Here is a 16,320-nt window from a genome sequence, read left to right on the forward strand (position 1 = left end):
GTTTGAAAATGCTTTATGAACCGGGGAAGGTCAAAGAGATATGACAATGGTTCCTTGTTATAGAGTGACTACTTAATTTTGAGTTCTTGTTCAGGTCTGAAGCTAGATAGAAGAAACAGAGGAAGGATTTTGCTTTTTCTTCCATGCATGTAGCTTTGAATACTGAAAATGCCATCATACATTACTGTGGCAGGGTAGTAGTTGAGTCACTGCACAACTGTGAAGGGTAAAGTGATGTGGCTTTATTAAAAGGAAGTATCAGAACTGGTAACAAATAGTTATAGGGTAGCCAAAGCTTGATAAGCAAGTGGTGAAAAGGTGTCAAGAAAAGTACATACAGGAGTAGCGTGCATGGACCTAGATCTTAAAAGTTACTTGAAAATTGGTCAAGCTCTCTATTTTAACTTTTGAAGCAAATCCAGAGGCAGCCCAGAGGAACGTAAAGGGTTTTTTTTTTGGACCCTAGAGAGCAGGGCATAGCAAATTTGGCAGAGTAACGGCTGAGAAAAGGATTTATTGATCTTCATAAACACTTCAGAGATTTTTAAAAACTCAACAAAACATACACAGTGAGAGAAGACCTTTTTAAGTTAATGGTTACACAAGTTAAAAATAACAAGCCATCTGAGGAATGAGAGGATCTTACTAAGTGTTAGGGTGTGCTCCAAACCCCCCTTCCCCGATCTCCATTAGTGGAGGTTTGAATGGGGAAAGACAAAGGCATGAAATTGCCTTCCCAGGTGTGAAATTGCCTTCCCCTTCGCCTGGGGACAGGTAATTAGCACCCATTCTTCCCAGCAGGGCAGAGGTTACATCTCCGTGGGGGGAAGTCTGCTGGGTTTGGGAGCTATGATTAACCAGGGTGATCCGCGCCCATTATACACTGGTCTTGGACACATTGTGTAGGAACACCTTAAATAGAGTGGCCAAAAAGCGATCGGGGCTCTCGCCATCATCTTGCTCCTGCTCTGGCTCCCGCCTTCATCTTGGTCGCTCCACTCGGACCTGGCTTCTCCCTGCTCCCTGCCTGCCGTGGAGTGACCCAGCCTGTCGTGAAACCTGCAGCTTCCTTGCAGTGCCGCTGTTCACGAGTTTTGCCTTGTAGCAGCCATGTCTACAGACACTTTGATTCTGGCGGGTCCTTTTCCTTTGGATTGTACGGTGTTATCCACAAACTGGATTATAAAACCTGCAGTTCCTGGAGCCTGCCACTGACGAGAGACCTAGGGACCAACGCCAACTCCCTGCTCCATCCTCGTGAGTACAACCTGGCGTTCTTACTGGCTTTCCCAAGGTTCCTGGCTTGCCTCTGATTACTAGTAGGGTAAAGCTATTTTGTGGCTTAGCCTTTTCTATTTTCTGAATTCTCTAAATTGTACTAAAGTTGCCCATAAACATCCTGGTAAAATTTGCTACCGAATAGAACCTGTAAATAATTTAATACGTTTTTATACCTAATTTGGTGGCGGGATTTTCAGGAAAAATAAAGATAACTGTACTTTTATAATTCCCGCCTCATTAATTCAGCCCCCATCAAATCACTAAGCACCTCTGTAATAGAAGGAATAAAGGCAGGATTCTCCTGTTTTGCTAAGTATCTGACACATCTAGCAATGATCATAGTTGTGTTCACCGCAGAGGTAACTGAAGAGCTCCCTGGCTTCAGTTTTTCTTTTTTTTTTTGGTATGTGCCTATTTGCATTCTAGTGCTTGTAACATGAAATTACATCTAAAATACAAGCAACTCCTAGAACTGATGAACGTATTTCAGATGCATGGGAGACGAAACAGGGAATAAACACCAGGGATCATGTGGCTCAAGGGAATCACGGCTCTGAGCTAGGACAAATGGAAATAAGTTGAGTGAATTCAGTAAAAAGGTCACAATACCTGGAATGATGTCACATTTCACAGCGGCTATGAGAGTACACATGAATTTTTAGCCATAGTGATTCATGAATTTTGTAACCACATATTACAGTGGAAAACAAAGATTTTCAAAGACAAAGAAAAGCCAGCACCCTTTCCAAGCGTGGTGTTGAGACCTAGCACCTGTCCAAACAGAGAGATAGGTCTAACAATGTCACAAGCACTTTTGTAAATGACCTTCTTAGGTGCTGGAGATTCTGTAGATTAATCTGTGACAAAGTTTAACACACTGCTGCATAAATAACCTACCTGATTGGCAATCAGCCGTGCTAGGACATCCATCCTTGATCCTGACTCTGAAATCATTTTTGCTGCATTAATTACATCAGATGTGTTCTTCAGAGGTCCTCTACCCCTTCCAAAGAAACAAAGAACACTACTGTATTATTCAAAAAATGAGAATAAATCATATCCATGCAAATTAGGCACAGAATAACTCAACTGAATAAAACAACTAATCCATACAGAAGCAACATTAATTGAATCCCCACCCCCCAAACTGTTTTGTTTTCATGTCCCACAGATTTGTATTGTTTGGCATCACCTGGATGCAAAAGTACTCGAACGATGTCACAGTGTTCTCATACTGGAAGCAAAACCTGTGCCAAGTCCTGAGTATACAGATTTAAAAGACTACTTTTGCCATTTGTTTTCCTGTTGCTTGTATCATTTATGCTCCTTGCCCCTCCATGAATTTTCTAGTAAATATGTTTGTAGAACACTCAGCACAGTGATGTATTCTGAGACTCGGTATGAGTGTCTGGTCAGAAAAATAGTTGGGGGTTTAAAATTTAATTGGTGTACACAAGCATGAATTGAAGTGTCAAAGAATCATAGAAGGCTGGGGTTGGAAGGGACCTTAGAGATCATTTACTCCAACCTCCCTGTCACAGGCAGGAAAGCTTCTCAACTGGACTCACTACTCAAGGCCTCATCCAACCTGGCCTTGAACATCCCCAGGGAGAAGGCATCCAAAACCTTCCTGGGCAGCCAGAGTCTCACCACCCTTGTATTGAAGAACTTCTTCCTAAGATCTAGTGTAAATAGCGAATGAGCTTGCAAATGCAGGATTCAATACTGCAATGTTCACTATACTCTTCATTTGCTTTTCTTGGTATTTTTCCCTTCTAACTACTGAACAACTAATGACTTCCTGCACACTGAACCTTACCACCAGTTCAGTCAGAAAACTCAGATGAGCTCTGTGATACCTCATACAACTGACCTTGATAATTATGAATGTTAATGTCATAAATGATGGGATGATTTGAGTCCCTTTCTGAGGTCTCTTCCAGTTGGAAGATTTCATTATTTTAAATGTAACAAAGAAGCTTCATGTTCTTTGGTGAATCACTGCCAGCACCAATTTGTGTTACTTTCCTATGTTATAGGTGCAGATGTGCATTTTGTGAATTCCCAGCTTTCCTGATTTAGCACCGGATCAGCAGATTAAGAATGCCACTAACTGAGATTAACTCCCTGAATCCAGATGCTAGAGATGCAAAATGTCTATTAAATCACTTAGGTTGTACTCCACAGCCATGAGATGGCTTCCTTACCAGTTTTATATTTACCTGCATTTTGTGTGCATGAAGAAAACACTTTGCTTGGGAGGCTATTACCATGTGCTATCCATTCACATCTGTTTTTTTTTTTTCTTCCAGATATTGCATGTAGTTATCTCTTTGTATCATTGTAGCAGCATCCCTTTCCTTCTACAAATGCAGTCCATGGCCTTCCTTCACCAGGTGCTGAAAGGTCTCTGGCTATACTGCAAGACTACTGTGGTACTGGTCCAGTTGTTAAAAACAACCAAACTCCTATAGACCACAGAATCATAGATCATACAGATCTACGTGCAGGATCTTAAGAAAGATTATCTTAGCTCAGGAGCCTACAGCAGATGCTTAAAGACAGGTTGAAAAAAAATACAATTCTTCCTATCTTGTACCATCTACTAGTCAACAACACCACAAAATTTGTCCTGTGTGGAGATTTCTGCCTTTATCCCTCCTAAAAGATAAATTTTATTTTCACTGCTATGGCTTCCACGTAAATTATTGTGTTGGGGTTTTTTTGTCCCTGTAATTTTAAAAGCCAAACTTCATCTCACACACTCAGTTAGTGCATTTAGTGAAACTGCATACCTGATTTGGATTCCCTGCAAGGAAAACCCAATACATCTATTTTCCTCACACTTCACTATTTCTAAGCATAACGCCTTCCTAGCTAAGTAAGCTGATAACACCTTCAAGGCTATGAACACAAAGATGAGACATAAAGTTCTATATTTATGAGCAATTATATGCCCCGAGGTAGTGATGGATTGTTAAAAAGTCTCTTAATCACTTGCTCTGCCCAATGAGGAAACTGGGAACAGACCATAAATAACAAGACAGATACATCCAGCTAAGTATAACTGCAGATTCATGGATAACATCAGGTTGGAAGGGATCCACAAAGGTCATCTTGTCAAATCCCATTACAGTCACCAGGGACACCTCTACCTAGATCAGGCTGCCTAGAGCCACATGAAGTCTGACATTGAATGGCTCCAGGGACAGGGCCTCAAGCCCATCCCTGGGCAGCCTGTTCCAGTATTTTAACTTTCATTGTAAAGAACTTCCTCCTGACATCCAACCTAAACCTGCCCTGCTCCAGTTTCAAATCAGAAGGAATGTAGTCAGATTATGTACAACAAAATCAGTTTAGAGTATCTCCACAAAAATGTAGGAGAAAATTGAGCTTCACATCAATGTTTCTTGAAAGATACAGCCATAAGAAAATAGTTAGACCATGTTAATGTGTATTACACCACAGGCTTTGGAAAATGGTGAGAGACCTAAGCCTTTCAATCTAACAATTCTTGATTTAAAGATGTGTCATCTTCAAAACATGAGTGGTCTTTGGTACCACAAAGTCTTGAGCTTCAGACACTGACCTACACCACTACTCCTAATTTCTAGTTCAGTAAATCCTGACAAGTCCCATTGTTACTTACAGGTTTTCGGAGGGTGCTGCAGAATAGGTACTAACTCCAAACCAGTACAGACCCAGCAATAATACATGGATCTCTTTGCTGTTCCAATCAAAGCTCAGCAATAGATCCAGCCTGGCAATCTCAGCCAACTGTAGACCAATGTCCATCTGACCAGCCCCAGCTTGGCCTAGATGTGGCTGACTGTTGGCATGAGAATCAATGTGAACATTTCTTGAATTTGTGAAGGTCAGAGCCCTCATACACATGACTATCATGTTACTTAAGGTCCACTCTTGGGGAAAGTTTATTAATGATACTGCTATTAGTTGATTTAGTTTTAAAAAGCACATCCATTATCTCATCCACAGAGACAGAAGATATTCAGAAACAAATTAGTTACATGCTATACACATTATAGTATTTTGTTAGTTCAGCTGTCACAACATTCCATGGTTCCACTTCACAGAATCACAGAATGTCAGGGATTGGAATGGACTTTGAAAGATCATCCAGTCCAAATTCCCTACCACAGCCTGATCACCTAGAGAGGTCACACTGGAACGTATGTAGGAAATAAGCTAATATGGAATAAATCAATGCAATTTAAAAAGCACAAATGACTTGAATACCAGTAGGATCTCTAGCAAATGCATAACTAAATATGTACATTCAGAAGGGCTGAGCTAAAGGCTGAAGGTGCCAGCTTTTAAAAGCACTTTCAGTCCTGAAGAAGGAAATAAATGGCATATAAAATGTAATTTAAACATTTTGTAGTAAAAAATAAGAAAGCACTAATCAGAAATCTACATTTTAATGTTATAGATGCACCTAGCACATCTGCTCTGCTGTTGTGACAGATGTTTATTAATATGGATATCTAATCATATTGCTAGATTGTTAATGGCTCAGTAATCCATCTTCTAAATACCACACCAGTTTCTGATTATATGGTGAATCAATTATCAAAGTATTTCCAAAGAATTACTTTACCTCTAAGGCTTCCAAAAAGCACCATTAACTTGCAGTTTGTTTCAGCAACAATGTACAATGCTATCAGAGCAATACCTTTATAATATGCCTTTATAATATGCATGTGGTGTGAAAGACTTCTTTAGAGACACTTTCTTTAATATAAAAACTAGTATATATATCAGCTAAAATGAATCAAAATGTGTTTTGATATGAGAGATCACTTGAAAACACATTGAAGGTAAGGCTGGTGACCAGGAAGCAGATGACTCAACTGGACATTACTCTTTTCAGTTATCTTCAGGAATGTATAGGTCCTAAATACTACTTACTCATGCATTAGTGCAATCAAAAATTTTTATGCCTTGTAAGCTAGAACATGTTTTTTCCTCTCAGTTTGGCTCTTATGTCCAAAGGAAAGGTGTAAACTTCCCCAGCCTATCCTCACAGGTGAGTTTTTCCAGCCCTTGGATCATCTTTGTGGCCCTCCTTTGGACTTGGAGCTCCAACAGTCTCAGAGTCAGAAAGTCTCAGATTTTCCTGCCATAGTACTACAGATCATGCACTTATTTGAAATGCTGGCATTTAGGTAGAGAGTTAATTAGTTAGACAATTGAGGTAATTGTTGAAATATTTGGTTACAGCTTAACATTGGTGTTTTAAGATTCCTTAAACTGTGAAAACTAGATGATCCATGGGGTCCTTTCCAACCCTATCAATTCTGGGATTCTGTATAATTTTCAGCCATTACCTACTGATGTCCACTACACATTTGTACTCCCTTTACCATGGACATATTCTTTTAACAACTCTTCTCCTAATTTCTAAGCCCTCATGAAAGTGCAGATAAAGGTCACTTTTTTAAGTACATTTACAGAAGAAGAAGGGCTTGGACTTGTTTGACTTGAATTTTTCAATCGATTTTTTTCTGCTACTACTTTAGCCCTAATTATTTTATACTAGATACTCTATATCTCACTGACAAGTTGCTGTTTCATTATGGCATTGTCACAGAATCAGACTAAAAGGCAACAGACACTAGCAAGTATTGCCTGGGACATCAGTTATAATCCTAATCCCTCAGATGCAGCTCTTCAGAGCTAAAACACCACCCAGTGTTACCCTGTTTGTTGCACTTCAAAGGCTGGGCGCTTGGGGTTTGCTTGCATTTGGAGGGTTTAAGTAAAAGCAGTAAATAAACTTTTTACTTTTACTTCTTCCATATTACAGTTGCCTGAAGGACATGACCAGAAGTTTCAATCCTGTGTAGTCTTAATGTCTGCACTACATGCTTGACTCTTACCAGGAAAGTAGCAGGCTTTAAAATGCTAGGTAAAGAGGAAACCTAATTTCATATTTTTAGATTAAAAATATATACTTCACATAATGAAAAAGAACCATTACACACAGACAGACTGAATGATTTTTTTTTTTTTTGTACTTTATCAATTTGATACTTGCCTTGCTCATGCTTTGAAAAAAGAGTAAGTAAACAAATTCTCATTTATGCTGTTGATGACTCAGTTATGAAGAGCTCTACAGCAGCAAAGTAAAAGTGTCATGATGTGCCCATGTTTTTCACGGCGGGCTTTCCTCATCCCTCTTAACTACCTATATAAACATACACAGTGAATAAAGTCCTTGTATCTCACACTCAAGTGTTCAGATATTAGGAGTCATGCTCCAAAATACCACAGATTGGAATAAATTCCATAAGACTTGAAATATTAAATCTGTAACTGTCTGTATTTACTTTCTGTTTTCCAAGCTTTCAGGGGTCACATTTTCAGGGTTTGCGCAACAGTCATGAAACTAACTTCAAAACACTGGAGTTTAAGTTTCCCCTTCAACAACATATCTCAAGTGCCAAGACATAAAGTGATATATACGTGTGTGCGTTTGTGTATAAAGATGTGTAATAACGTTGCAAGTCATCAACACTGACTATATGAGTGTAAGAAAACAGCAGTTAAAACATAGATTTTAATTCCTGTTCAGTTCACCAAGCATCAATAACGAAACTCTTTCCTTTTTTGTAGCCACATGGTGGTGGGAGGTAAGCATTAGTATGAGAGGAGGACATGGTCACTGTCTAGAATTCCATCAGTGATGCCAAAAAAATCCTCAAACACAGGGCAATGATGTAGGAAAAATTATTAACAGGGGAGCTGTTTGCTAGAATGTACACCCTCTGCAGACTGTTAGGTCTCCTTATGAGTATTGTATAGAGCTACTTTTACATTTTCCCACCTTAAAAATATGGAATTTGCTACTGACTGGCCACAGAGATCATTCATCATTTCTGTGGCAGATTGCTGGGGGAAAGTAAGGAATTTCCTTCCCTGCAGTGATGCAACAACTCACCTGCTGAAATGCTTGGTTGCAGAGACTGCAAACTAGAGCCAGAATTTGGGTCTTACATAGATCATTTCTTACTACTTTGAACTGCCTGCTGCAACCACAGCAGGACAGGCCATTCCTGGTATTTTGAAGGTTTTCTTAAACTTAAAGAAAGCCAGAAACTTTTCTTAATGGACAAACAGTCTCTGCAGAAATTTATATTCAACATTGACTTGCTGTTGGCAAGTGTCACTGTCACTTTGCTATGTTAAGATGAAAGCACAGTGAACAAGACTTTTAAATCGTATCAGAGGTTGAAATTTCCTAGAACTGAATGGGGAAATATACTCTGAGAGTATTTCAGATGAATAAAACATGCCCAAAAAGGAACATTGCAGGTCTGAATAAAAATGCCACTTTGCCTATTTTTTTTCATCAAAATTAAGCCATACTTTATTGTAAGGCCTTAAACTCTAGCTGTGGTTTGTTTCCTCAGCCTGCAGGATTTCAATTTGAAGAGAACTTACAGAATAAGTTGCTGCCTTGGCAGGCAAAGCAGCCCAGATGGCTGCAAGTTCACTGAAATCCTGACAAAATCCTGAGGTTTCTGCTCAGAGAGTTGTGCTCTGTCCTAGGCCATGAAAAGTTCTTTCTGTATACTACAATCCTGCTTTCTTGCTTTTATCGCAATTAAGCTGTCCATTAAACAGACATATTCACTTATATATTTATCTTTCCATTTAAATGGTTCTCTCACTGCATGACCAGAATTATATGGTTGTGTAGCTTTTTACTATGGCTTGTCTTAGGACTAGTAGGGAAGACAACTCTTCCAAATGTTGTTCAAGTATTAGTAATCACTCAAACACAGCCTGACTCTGCAAAGAAACACAAGATGTAGGCTCTGTACTCCAGCAAAGATGTAAGGGAGGAGAAAGGCACTGTGACTTAGAAACTTAGCAGGGGCTTGCCACTACACTATTTCCATAACAATTCTTCCTCCCACCCACCTTCTGTTTGCTTTGCTTATTGTCAGAAGTTGAGGTGAGACCTCACCTGAGCAGTTCTCATCTGGGAACCCAGGAAGGAAAGGAGATGGTGGAGATAACCCATCTCAACAACTAGCCTTTAAACACCAGCTAGTGTCCCTAACCCATGGAAGGGAGGTTGTAGTAGATAATCTCTAAGGTCACTTCCAACCTAAGCCATTCTATGATTCTAGATATCACACCATGCCTACTAAGAGACCTTTACGATTACAGTGGGGCCTCAGGGCCTGCCATATGGTAACCAGGAATGAATTGGAAGGAATTTGGTAGACTACTCTGAAAGTATCCTTTGAGGAGAAAACACAAATCCTACAGTCAGTTAAAAAAAAAAAAAAAAAAGAAAAGAGGAAGATAAGGATCTCAAAGTAATTCATTGCCTCACTTAGTGATCTAGATTGAACTGGAAGTCCCAAAAGCAAAATTACAGCTTGTGTAAAGAAAAGCTGCAAAACACCCACACGTGAAAATCAGAACACTCTTGACAGAGACAGAGATAAACTGCAGTGATTAATCTGGACATGACCTACACAGTTATAGCTGCTGAATATTTAGAAACGCAAACAACACATTTTAGGCATAAAAGGAAAATTAGACTAAATAGTGAACACTTGCAATACCCCTTCCAAAAGCAGTAACTTCTTTGACAGCAGCTTTTCCTGCTATGTCCTGTGACCCACACCATGACAGAAAAAGTCCTTGGTGTAACATAGCTCTCAGAGTTGCTAGCAACAAACAAATGTCCAGAACCTGATGCCTGTACCTTGTGCCTTCTTGTATGAGCACACTTAAAGGAAATAACTTTTAGAACATCCCTGATATCTTCATCTGTTACCTCTGACTGGCCTACTTGAAAAGCAGTTATAGACAGACACCAAACAGCATTAATGAAGACGTTCAAGACATGAATCATGTATATTTCAATATAAAAAACCCTTAAGTGCTAAATTAGCTGGGAAATATGATTTATTTGCAACTATTTAGCTGAAAGCCTGCTATTTAAGAGCGGAGCATTACAGAATGTCTAGCTACTACCACAGACCCATACATACAGAAAAGACTTCTCAGCTATTACTGGCTCAGGAATATGCTGTCCTGCATGGATGATTCAGCCAAAAGAGGATGTTTAAGCTTATGAACAGAACTCTACAAATCAATCACTGCTTAATACTAAATATAAATCAAAGGTGTTAGTAAATAGCCAAGTAGTTTCTTAATTTTAATCCAAGCTTATACAGTTTACCTTCAGCTCTATGGAAAGTCATCCAGGTGAAAGCAGGAAGATGACCTGAATGGCAAAAAGCCAAAACTACATTGTTCTGCTTCTTCTTTCTCTGATACAACATTAACTGGAGGCACACTATCTCTAGTGTGGGAGCAGGGATGTGGGACAATGTGCTTACAACTCTGGTTGTATTTTATTTATTTTGCTTCTCAGGATGTTGAGGACACGTGGTCTTTCCATAAATCTAAACGTTACGACAACATCAGCTACTTCTGAGGGGAGTAACAGAGATGCATTTGCAGGGATGATCTCAATGGTCTTCAAAACAAGCATAACTACAGCAGATATCTTCAAACAACTGTTTCTCTGTAAAGTTTACCATGAAACGAAGATCCTTTGCTGAACCCTGAGACTCCTTCCAGTAACTCTCACCCAGGGTATTATACTGAAGAGCATTGTTCCTTCCCTCTGCCATCACAGAGCACAAAGAACTAGAAGAACTTTGATCCACTACTTACTGACACTAAGGATACCTTTCACATAACCTTAGTAGTTCAAGATTAAGTATGGGGAAAAGTTATGAAAGAAAATCTTACACTTGCAATCTGTGATACAGACCTGTCTACATTCCTGCCTTTTGCCATCTCCTGCCAGCTAAGGTAACAGCCATGGTGCAATCTTTCAATAAAGAAATCACAGTATGTGTGCTGCTGGCTCTATGCTGCATTAAGACTACATCTTGCCCCTTTAGTGTTTATTCACATTAATGCAATATCCCCTCCATATCCCCAGATACTCACTTACAAGTAAGTGGTCAACTGGTATTAGTCATTCTGCAAATCAGCCTTGAAGCTGAAACAATTCCCCTGGCCATGTGGTTTGTAGCAGACAGAAGAGCACTTACCTTGCTTGTACTTCAACTTGGCTGATGAGAACAAGATTTGGTGTGGGAAGGCAGCACTGTGCTCTGAGAGGGTCTTGCTCTTATCTTCTCTGATCAGTGGCCATCTGGCTTGCAGAAAATCTAGTGCTACAAGGCAGTCCATGTCAACACCACCTTTGTGTTTCTCATCTCACCGTCTTTCCAGGAAACCAGACGTATGTCTCTACCCAGAACACAGACCACAACAGAACTACCACTTTTATACAAAGAAAGCTGAAAGCTGCTTTCCATTGATGGCAGGGTAGCCAGGAGTTTGGGGTAGAGGCTCAGTGTGCACATACCTTTCTGTCCTAAAGTATTATGCCTCAGAGGTGTCAAGAACATAGTAGGATGGAGAGGGAAAACTATTTGCTAAGCTTTATGAACAGTAGTACAAGATCAGGTCTGAGGCATACTAGGAGAAGATGAATACCACTACCAGTGCCATTTTAAGGAGACAGAGTTTTAATCCCCAAGGGCACCAAAACAGCAGCTGCCAAAGGCACTGCATCAAAAATCTGTCTTAAAAAATACTGTATAGTGTTGAAGGAAAAAAGCATGAAAACCGTTGGCAGGATCTGTGAACCCTGAAAGGTCCTGGTTTAATTAAAAAAGGTTGGAGCAGACTTTGGTTATATTTTTAGCAGAAAACACAGCAGTTCAGCACTGTTTCTGTTCAGCATGCTCCCAAGGTAATCATTTGTGAATACTTTTTCTCAGAAGTATGCATATTCAAGAAAGAAAACTGAACTACAAGAATACTACAAAAAAAGACATCATACAGAAAATACAGTAAAGTTGCTTGTGGCCCTGCAGCTTCCAGGAACAATTATATTTTATTAGATGGCAGCTTGATTCCTGGTCATAAAGAAAACAGGGGTTCAGCTGAAAGTGAATTGATCACTCAGAAGAAAGACAGAGATTCAGTGGGGTGAACAGGGGGAGTAGAAATAATACAGGTGAATTGATTTTATTAAGATGAAGGCATTAGCGCTTTGAAATAACCATGTCTTCAGCTGCACACAGGAAGGTGACTACAGTTACACAACTGTCAAACAACTGGTCTGTAACCAAGTTTATGGAAAAAAGGAAAATAATAGTAAAATAATCCTTTAGGAAAAGACTGTATCATATACTGAAAATCCTAACTTCTGCTCCCCACCCTAAAATGCACTTCTGATATACTAAATCACCAAAGCCAGGCACGCAGTTTGGAGAGACTCTAGCTGATTTGGATGTGGCTGGGTTCCCCCATAAAACTTGCTTTTCAGGGTGTGCTTTGTTTTCACATCATGTTAAAGGATATGTCCAGAACATTAAGGGCCAAAGGTTAATTTTTCTCCAGTACTTATAACTTTCTGTACAGGCAAATGTAAAAGAAGATAATTTGATTAATGTAACTGATTGATAAAAACATTACAAAATCTCTTTGCTTGGGAAAATAATTTTTACTCTCTCAAAGATTTTTCTTGTTCTACATTCTGGTAGAGAAACCTTGAAATACAGAGTTGGTAGCATTACTTCTAAGAGTAAAGATGAAGGAAGATGACAGAGAACTCCCTGCCTACAGGTCTTCCTCACTCCTTTTTCTTTACTCTGGCCATGTGACTCCTCCACAAGGTCAGTGCAGCAGTTCAGAAAATGACACCCTTTTACTGGACTCATCTCATCCTCATAGTGACAAGCAAACCTCTGAAGAGTATCTGCAAAGTGTGATGACCACCACAGCAAAGCCTACACAGAACTAACAAAACTCCCTTTTGCTTTATAAAACAACATCCCGCTGATCTGTTCCATTTCTATTTCACTACCTGCAACTACCACTGGCCTTCTTTCTTTGAAGTTACTACTCATTTTTATGTACCCACATTGGGTACTATCTGTATAATCAAGTTCATAAACTCTGCCCTTACAGTTAGTGCAGTCTTCCACTTCACAAACATCAGCCAGGTCAACAGCAAAGGGACTGCCATAAATCCATTTTGTTTCACCACTGGACAGTAAATAGTCAAGAAATGTGAGTGTATACCATACTCTGAATGTGACTGATCTCTTGGAGAAGCAGGCACAAGTTTTAGTTGAATCAGCACTAAATTCACAGACAAAAGCAACTGATATTTTATGACAAATTTCTGGTCGTAATTAATTCACTGATGCAACTACAATTCCAGTGAAGGAGCTGATAACTGCAAGTTTCCAGACTTTATTTCCTGGAAACCCTTCAAAGGTTTAAGCTTCTAATTTCTGCTAATTAATTCAGGAGCAACATGAACATATGGAGTTATAGAAAAAAATATATAGTATGTACAAAATACATCAAGTAAACGCCATAAAAATAGGCCTGTGTTTTAAATGGGGGAAAAACTGGGATCAGTGCCTTGCCTTTTTAATGACTACATCTTTATTTCTCTAGGACATATTGCTGGGCATTCTTATTCAGCAACAGCTTGAGCAAAATACACAGAAAAACAAGTTTTGCATCAAGCCACTGAAGCTCGAAAAGCAAGCTCAATGATGTGCCAATTGGAGAATGTTAGAAATCCTGTTTTTCCCTTGAATGTTATCATAAGAATAGCAAATTGCACTATGTCACTTAATGTGACCTCATATCCAATCTGGACACTCTACTTGGCTTCTCCTCCTGGGTAGGCCTGAACCATCAGAAGGATAGAAACAGTTCTCTGATGCACCTGCCATGGCCCTGCACGAATAGAATAGAATAGAATAGAATAGAATAGAATAGAATAGAATAGAATAGAATAGAATAGAATAGAATAGAATAGACCAGACCAGACCAGACCAGACCAGACCAGACCAGGTTGGAAGAGACCTTCAAGATCATAGTGTCCAACCTATCATCCAACACCTCCTAATCAACTAAACCATGCAACCAAGCACCCTATCAAGTCTCCTCCTGAACACCTCCAGTGATGGTGACCCCACCACCTCCCTGGGCAGCCCATTCCAATGGCCAATCACTCTTTCTGTATAGAACTTCTTCCTGATATCCAGCCTAAACCTCCCCTGGGGCAGCTTGAGACTGTGTCCCCTTGTTCTGGTGCTGGTTGCCTGGGAGAAGAGACTAGCACCTGCCTAGCTACAGCCTCCCTTCAGGTAGTTGTAATAAGGTCTCCCCTGAGCCTCCTCTTCTCCAGGCTAAGCAACCCCAGTTCCCTCAGTCTCTCTTCCTAGGGCTTGTGCTCCAAATCCCTCTCCAGCTTTGTTGCCCTTCTCTGGACACGCTCCAGCAAGTCAACATCTTTCCTAAACTGAGGGGCCCAGAACTGGACACAGGACTCAAGCTGTGGCCTAACCAGTGCTGAGTACAGGGGCAGAACGACCTCCCTGCTCCTGCTGGCCACACTGTTCCTGATAGAGGCCAGGATGCCACTGGCCTTCTTGGCCACCTGGGCACACTGCAGGCTAATGTTCAGCCTACTATCAACCAGTACCCCCAGGGTCCCTTTCTGCCTGGCCACTCTGACCCCAGCCTGTAGCACTGCATGGGGTTATTGTAGCCAATGTATAAAGCCTGGCACTTAGATGTGTTAAATCTCATGCCATTGGACTCTGCTCATCTATCCAGCCTGTCAAGGTCCCTCTGCAGAACTCTCCCACCCTCTAATAGATCAACACCCACCCCCAGCTTGGTGTCATCAGCAAATTTACTGATGATGGACTCAATCCCCTCATCCAGATCATCAATAAAGATATTGAACAGGATGGGGCCCAGCACTGATCCCTGGGGGACATCACTAGTGACTGGCCGCCAGCTGGATGTGGCACCATTCACCACCACTCTCTGGGCTCAGCCCTCTAGCCAGTTCCTAACCCAGCACAGAGTGCTGCTGTCCAACCCACGGGCTGACAGCTTGGCCAGGATTTTGCTGTAGGGGATGGTATCAAAGGCCTTGCTGAAGTCCAGGTAGACTACAATAGGCCTTAATGGTCCTGACAAGCCTCACCTGAGGCTTTCTCCCACAGCCCGTGCCCACTGGCACAAGAGCTCCTCCATTTAAGATCTGGTCCACATGTCTTCAAGCTCTGACCTGGATCACAGCCCTGTTTCTAGCCCTAGCTTCTGGATGGACTTTGGACCTCCTTTGCTAGTAGCTTGTTTCTTGGATGCACCACTCATGCACATGCTGGAATTTGGCTTGGCTGCCTTCACCTTTTGCTCCTGGCTAGACCATACAGCTCCTTCACTGCTTACCTTGTCCAGGGCTGCTGATAGATCTTATTACCAGCACCCTGTGCCCCTTTCTGCATCCAGATGCTGTTGAACTGAGCATCAAAGAGAAAGATGGCTGTGGATGGAAACTGAGTGGTCCCAGTTGGAGTGGTGGTGCTGACTAACCCTGCAGAGGCCTGCAACTGAGCAAGCAGATATCACAGAATCATAGAATGGTTTTCGGTTAGAAGGGGCCTTCAAAGGTGATGACCTCTGAGGTGCTCTGCTTCCCCTTGCTAGGGAGCTGACATCGCTTCTGTCCAGCCCTGTGAAATGGTGAATGTCTAGAGAGCACAACCCAAACTACTATGAGGTGGCACTGCTTGTCTTTGTGCTGGGCCTAATTATGCTCATAAAGGTACAGTTCTTCCATGATCTGTCACACCCAAAAGGGATTTGCCTCCCACTGGCTTCCCAGGTGAGAATAGAAATGTGTAAAAAGGTTGTGGTGAAAGAAACAAGAGATGATGCAAAAGAAAGAGGAGACTGCAAAAATGCAGATTCAAACCAAAGCCGAGGCACACAGGCATGCATATGTACCCACCCTCCTAACTTGAGGCTGCCATGTAGCTTTAATTAATCTGTCCTCTTTAGCTATCTCTAGTCCAGTTTTGAGCAATAGTAAAAGACTGTTTATTGAAGGCAGCTGTCAATGGTTTAGCTGTGTTACAGAGAAAC

General features: G+C 40.9%; 1 protein-coding gene across 2 annotated transcripts in view; it reads right to left on the minus strand.

Moving 5' to 3' along the window:
- CTNNA3 (catenin alpha 3) overlaps positions 1–16,320 on the minus strand; it is a 414,270-nt gene that overhangs the window by 16,913 nt on the left and 381,037 nt on the right. For both annotated transcript variants that reach the window (XM_068140126.1, XM_068140124.1), the window contains exon 16: positions 2,179–2,284. In XM_068140126.1, coding sequence (XP_067996227.1) covers positions 2,179–2,284 — 106 coding nt within the window. The remainder of the gene's footprint in view (positions 1–2,178; positions 2,285–16,320) is intronic.

Source organism: Melanerpes formicivorus, unplaced genomic scaffold (assembly GCF_026170545.1).
Source record: "Melanerpes formicivorus ecotype bairdi unplaced genomic scaffold, bMelFor1.0.p_v2 SCAF_6, whole genome shotgun sequence".
NCBI classification, from domain to species: Eukaryota; Metazoa; Chordata; class Aves; order Piciformes; family Picidae; genus Melanerpes; species Melanerpes formicivorus.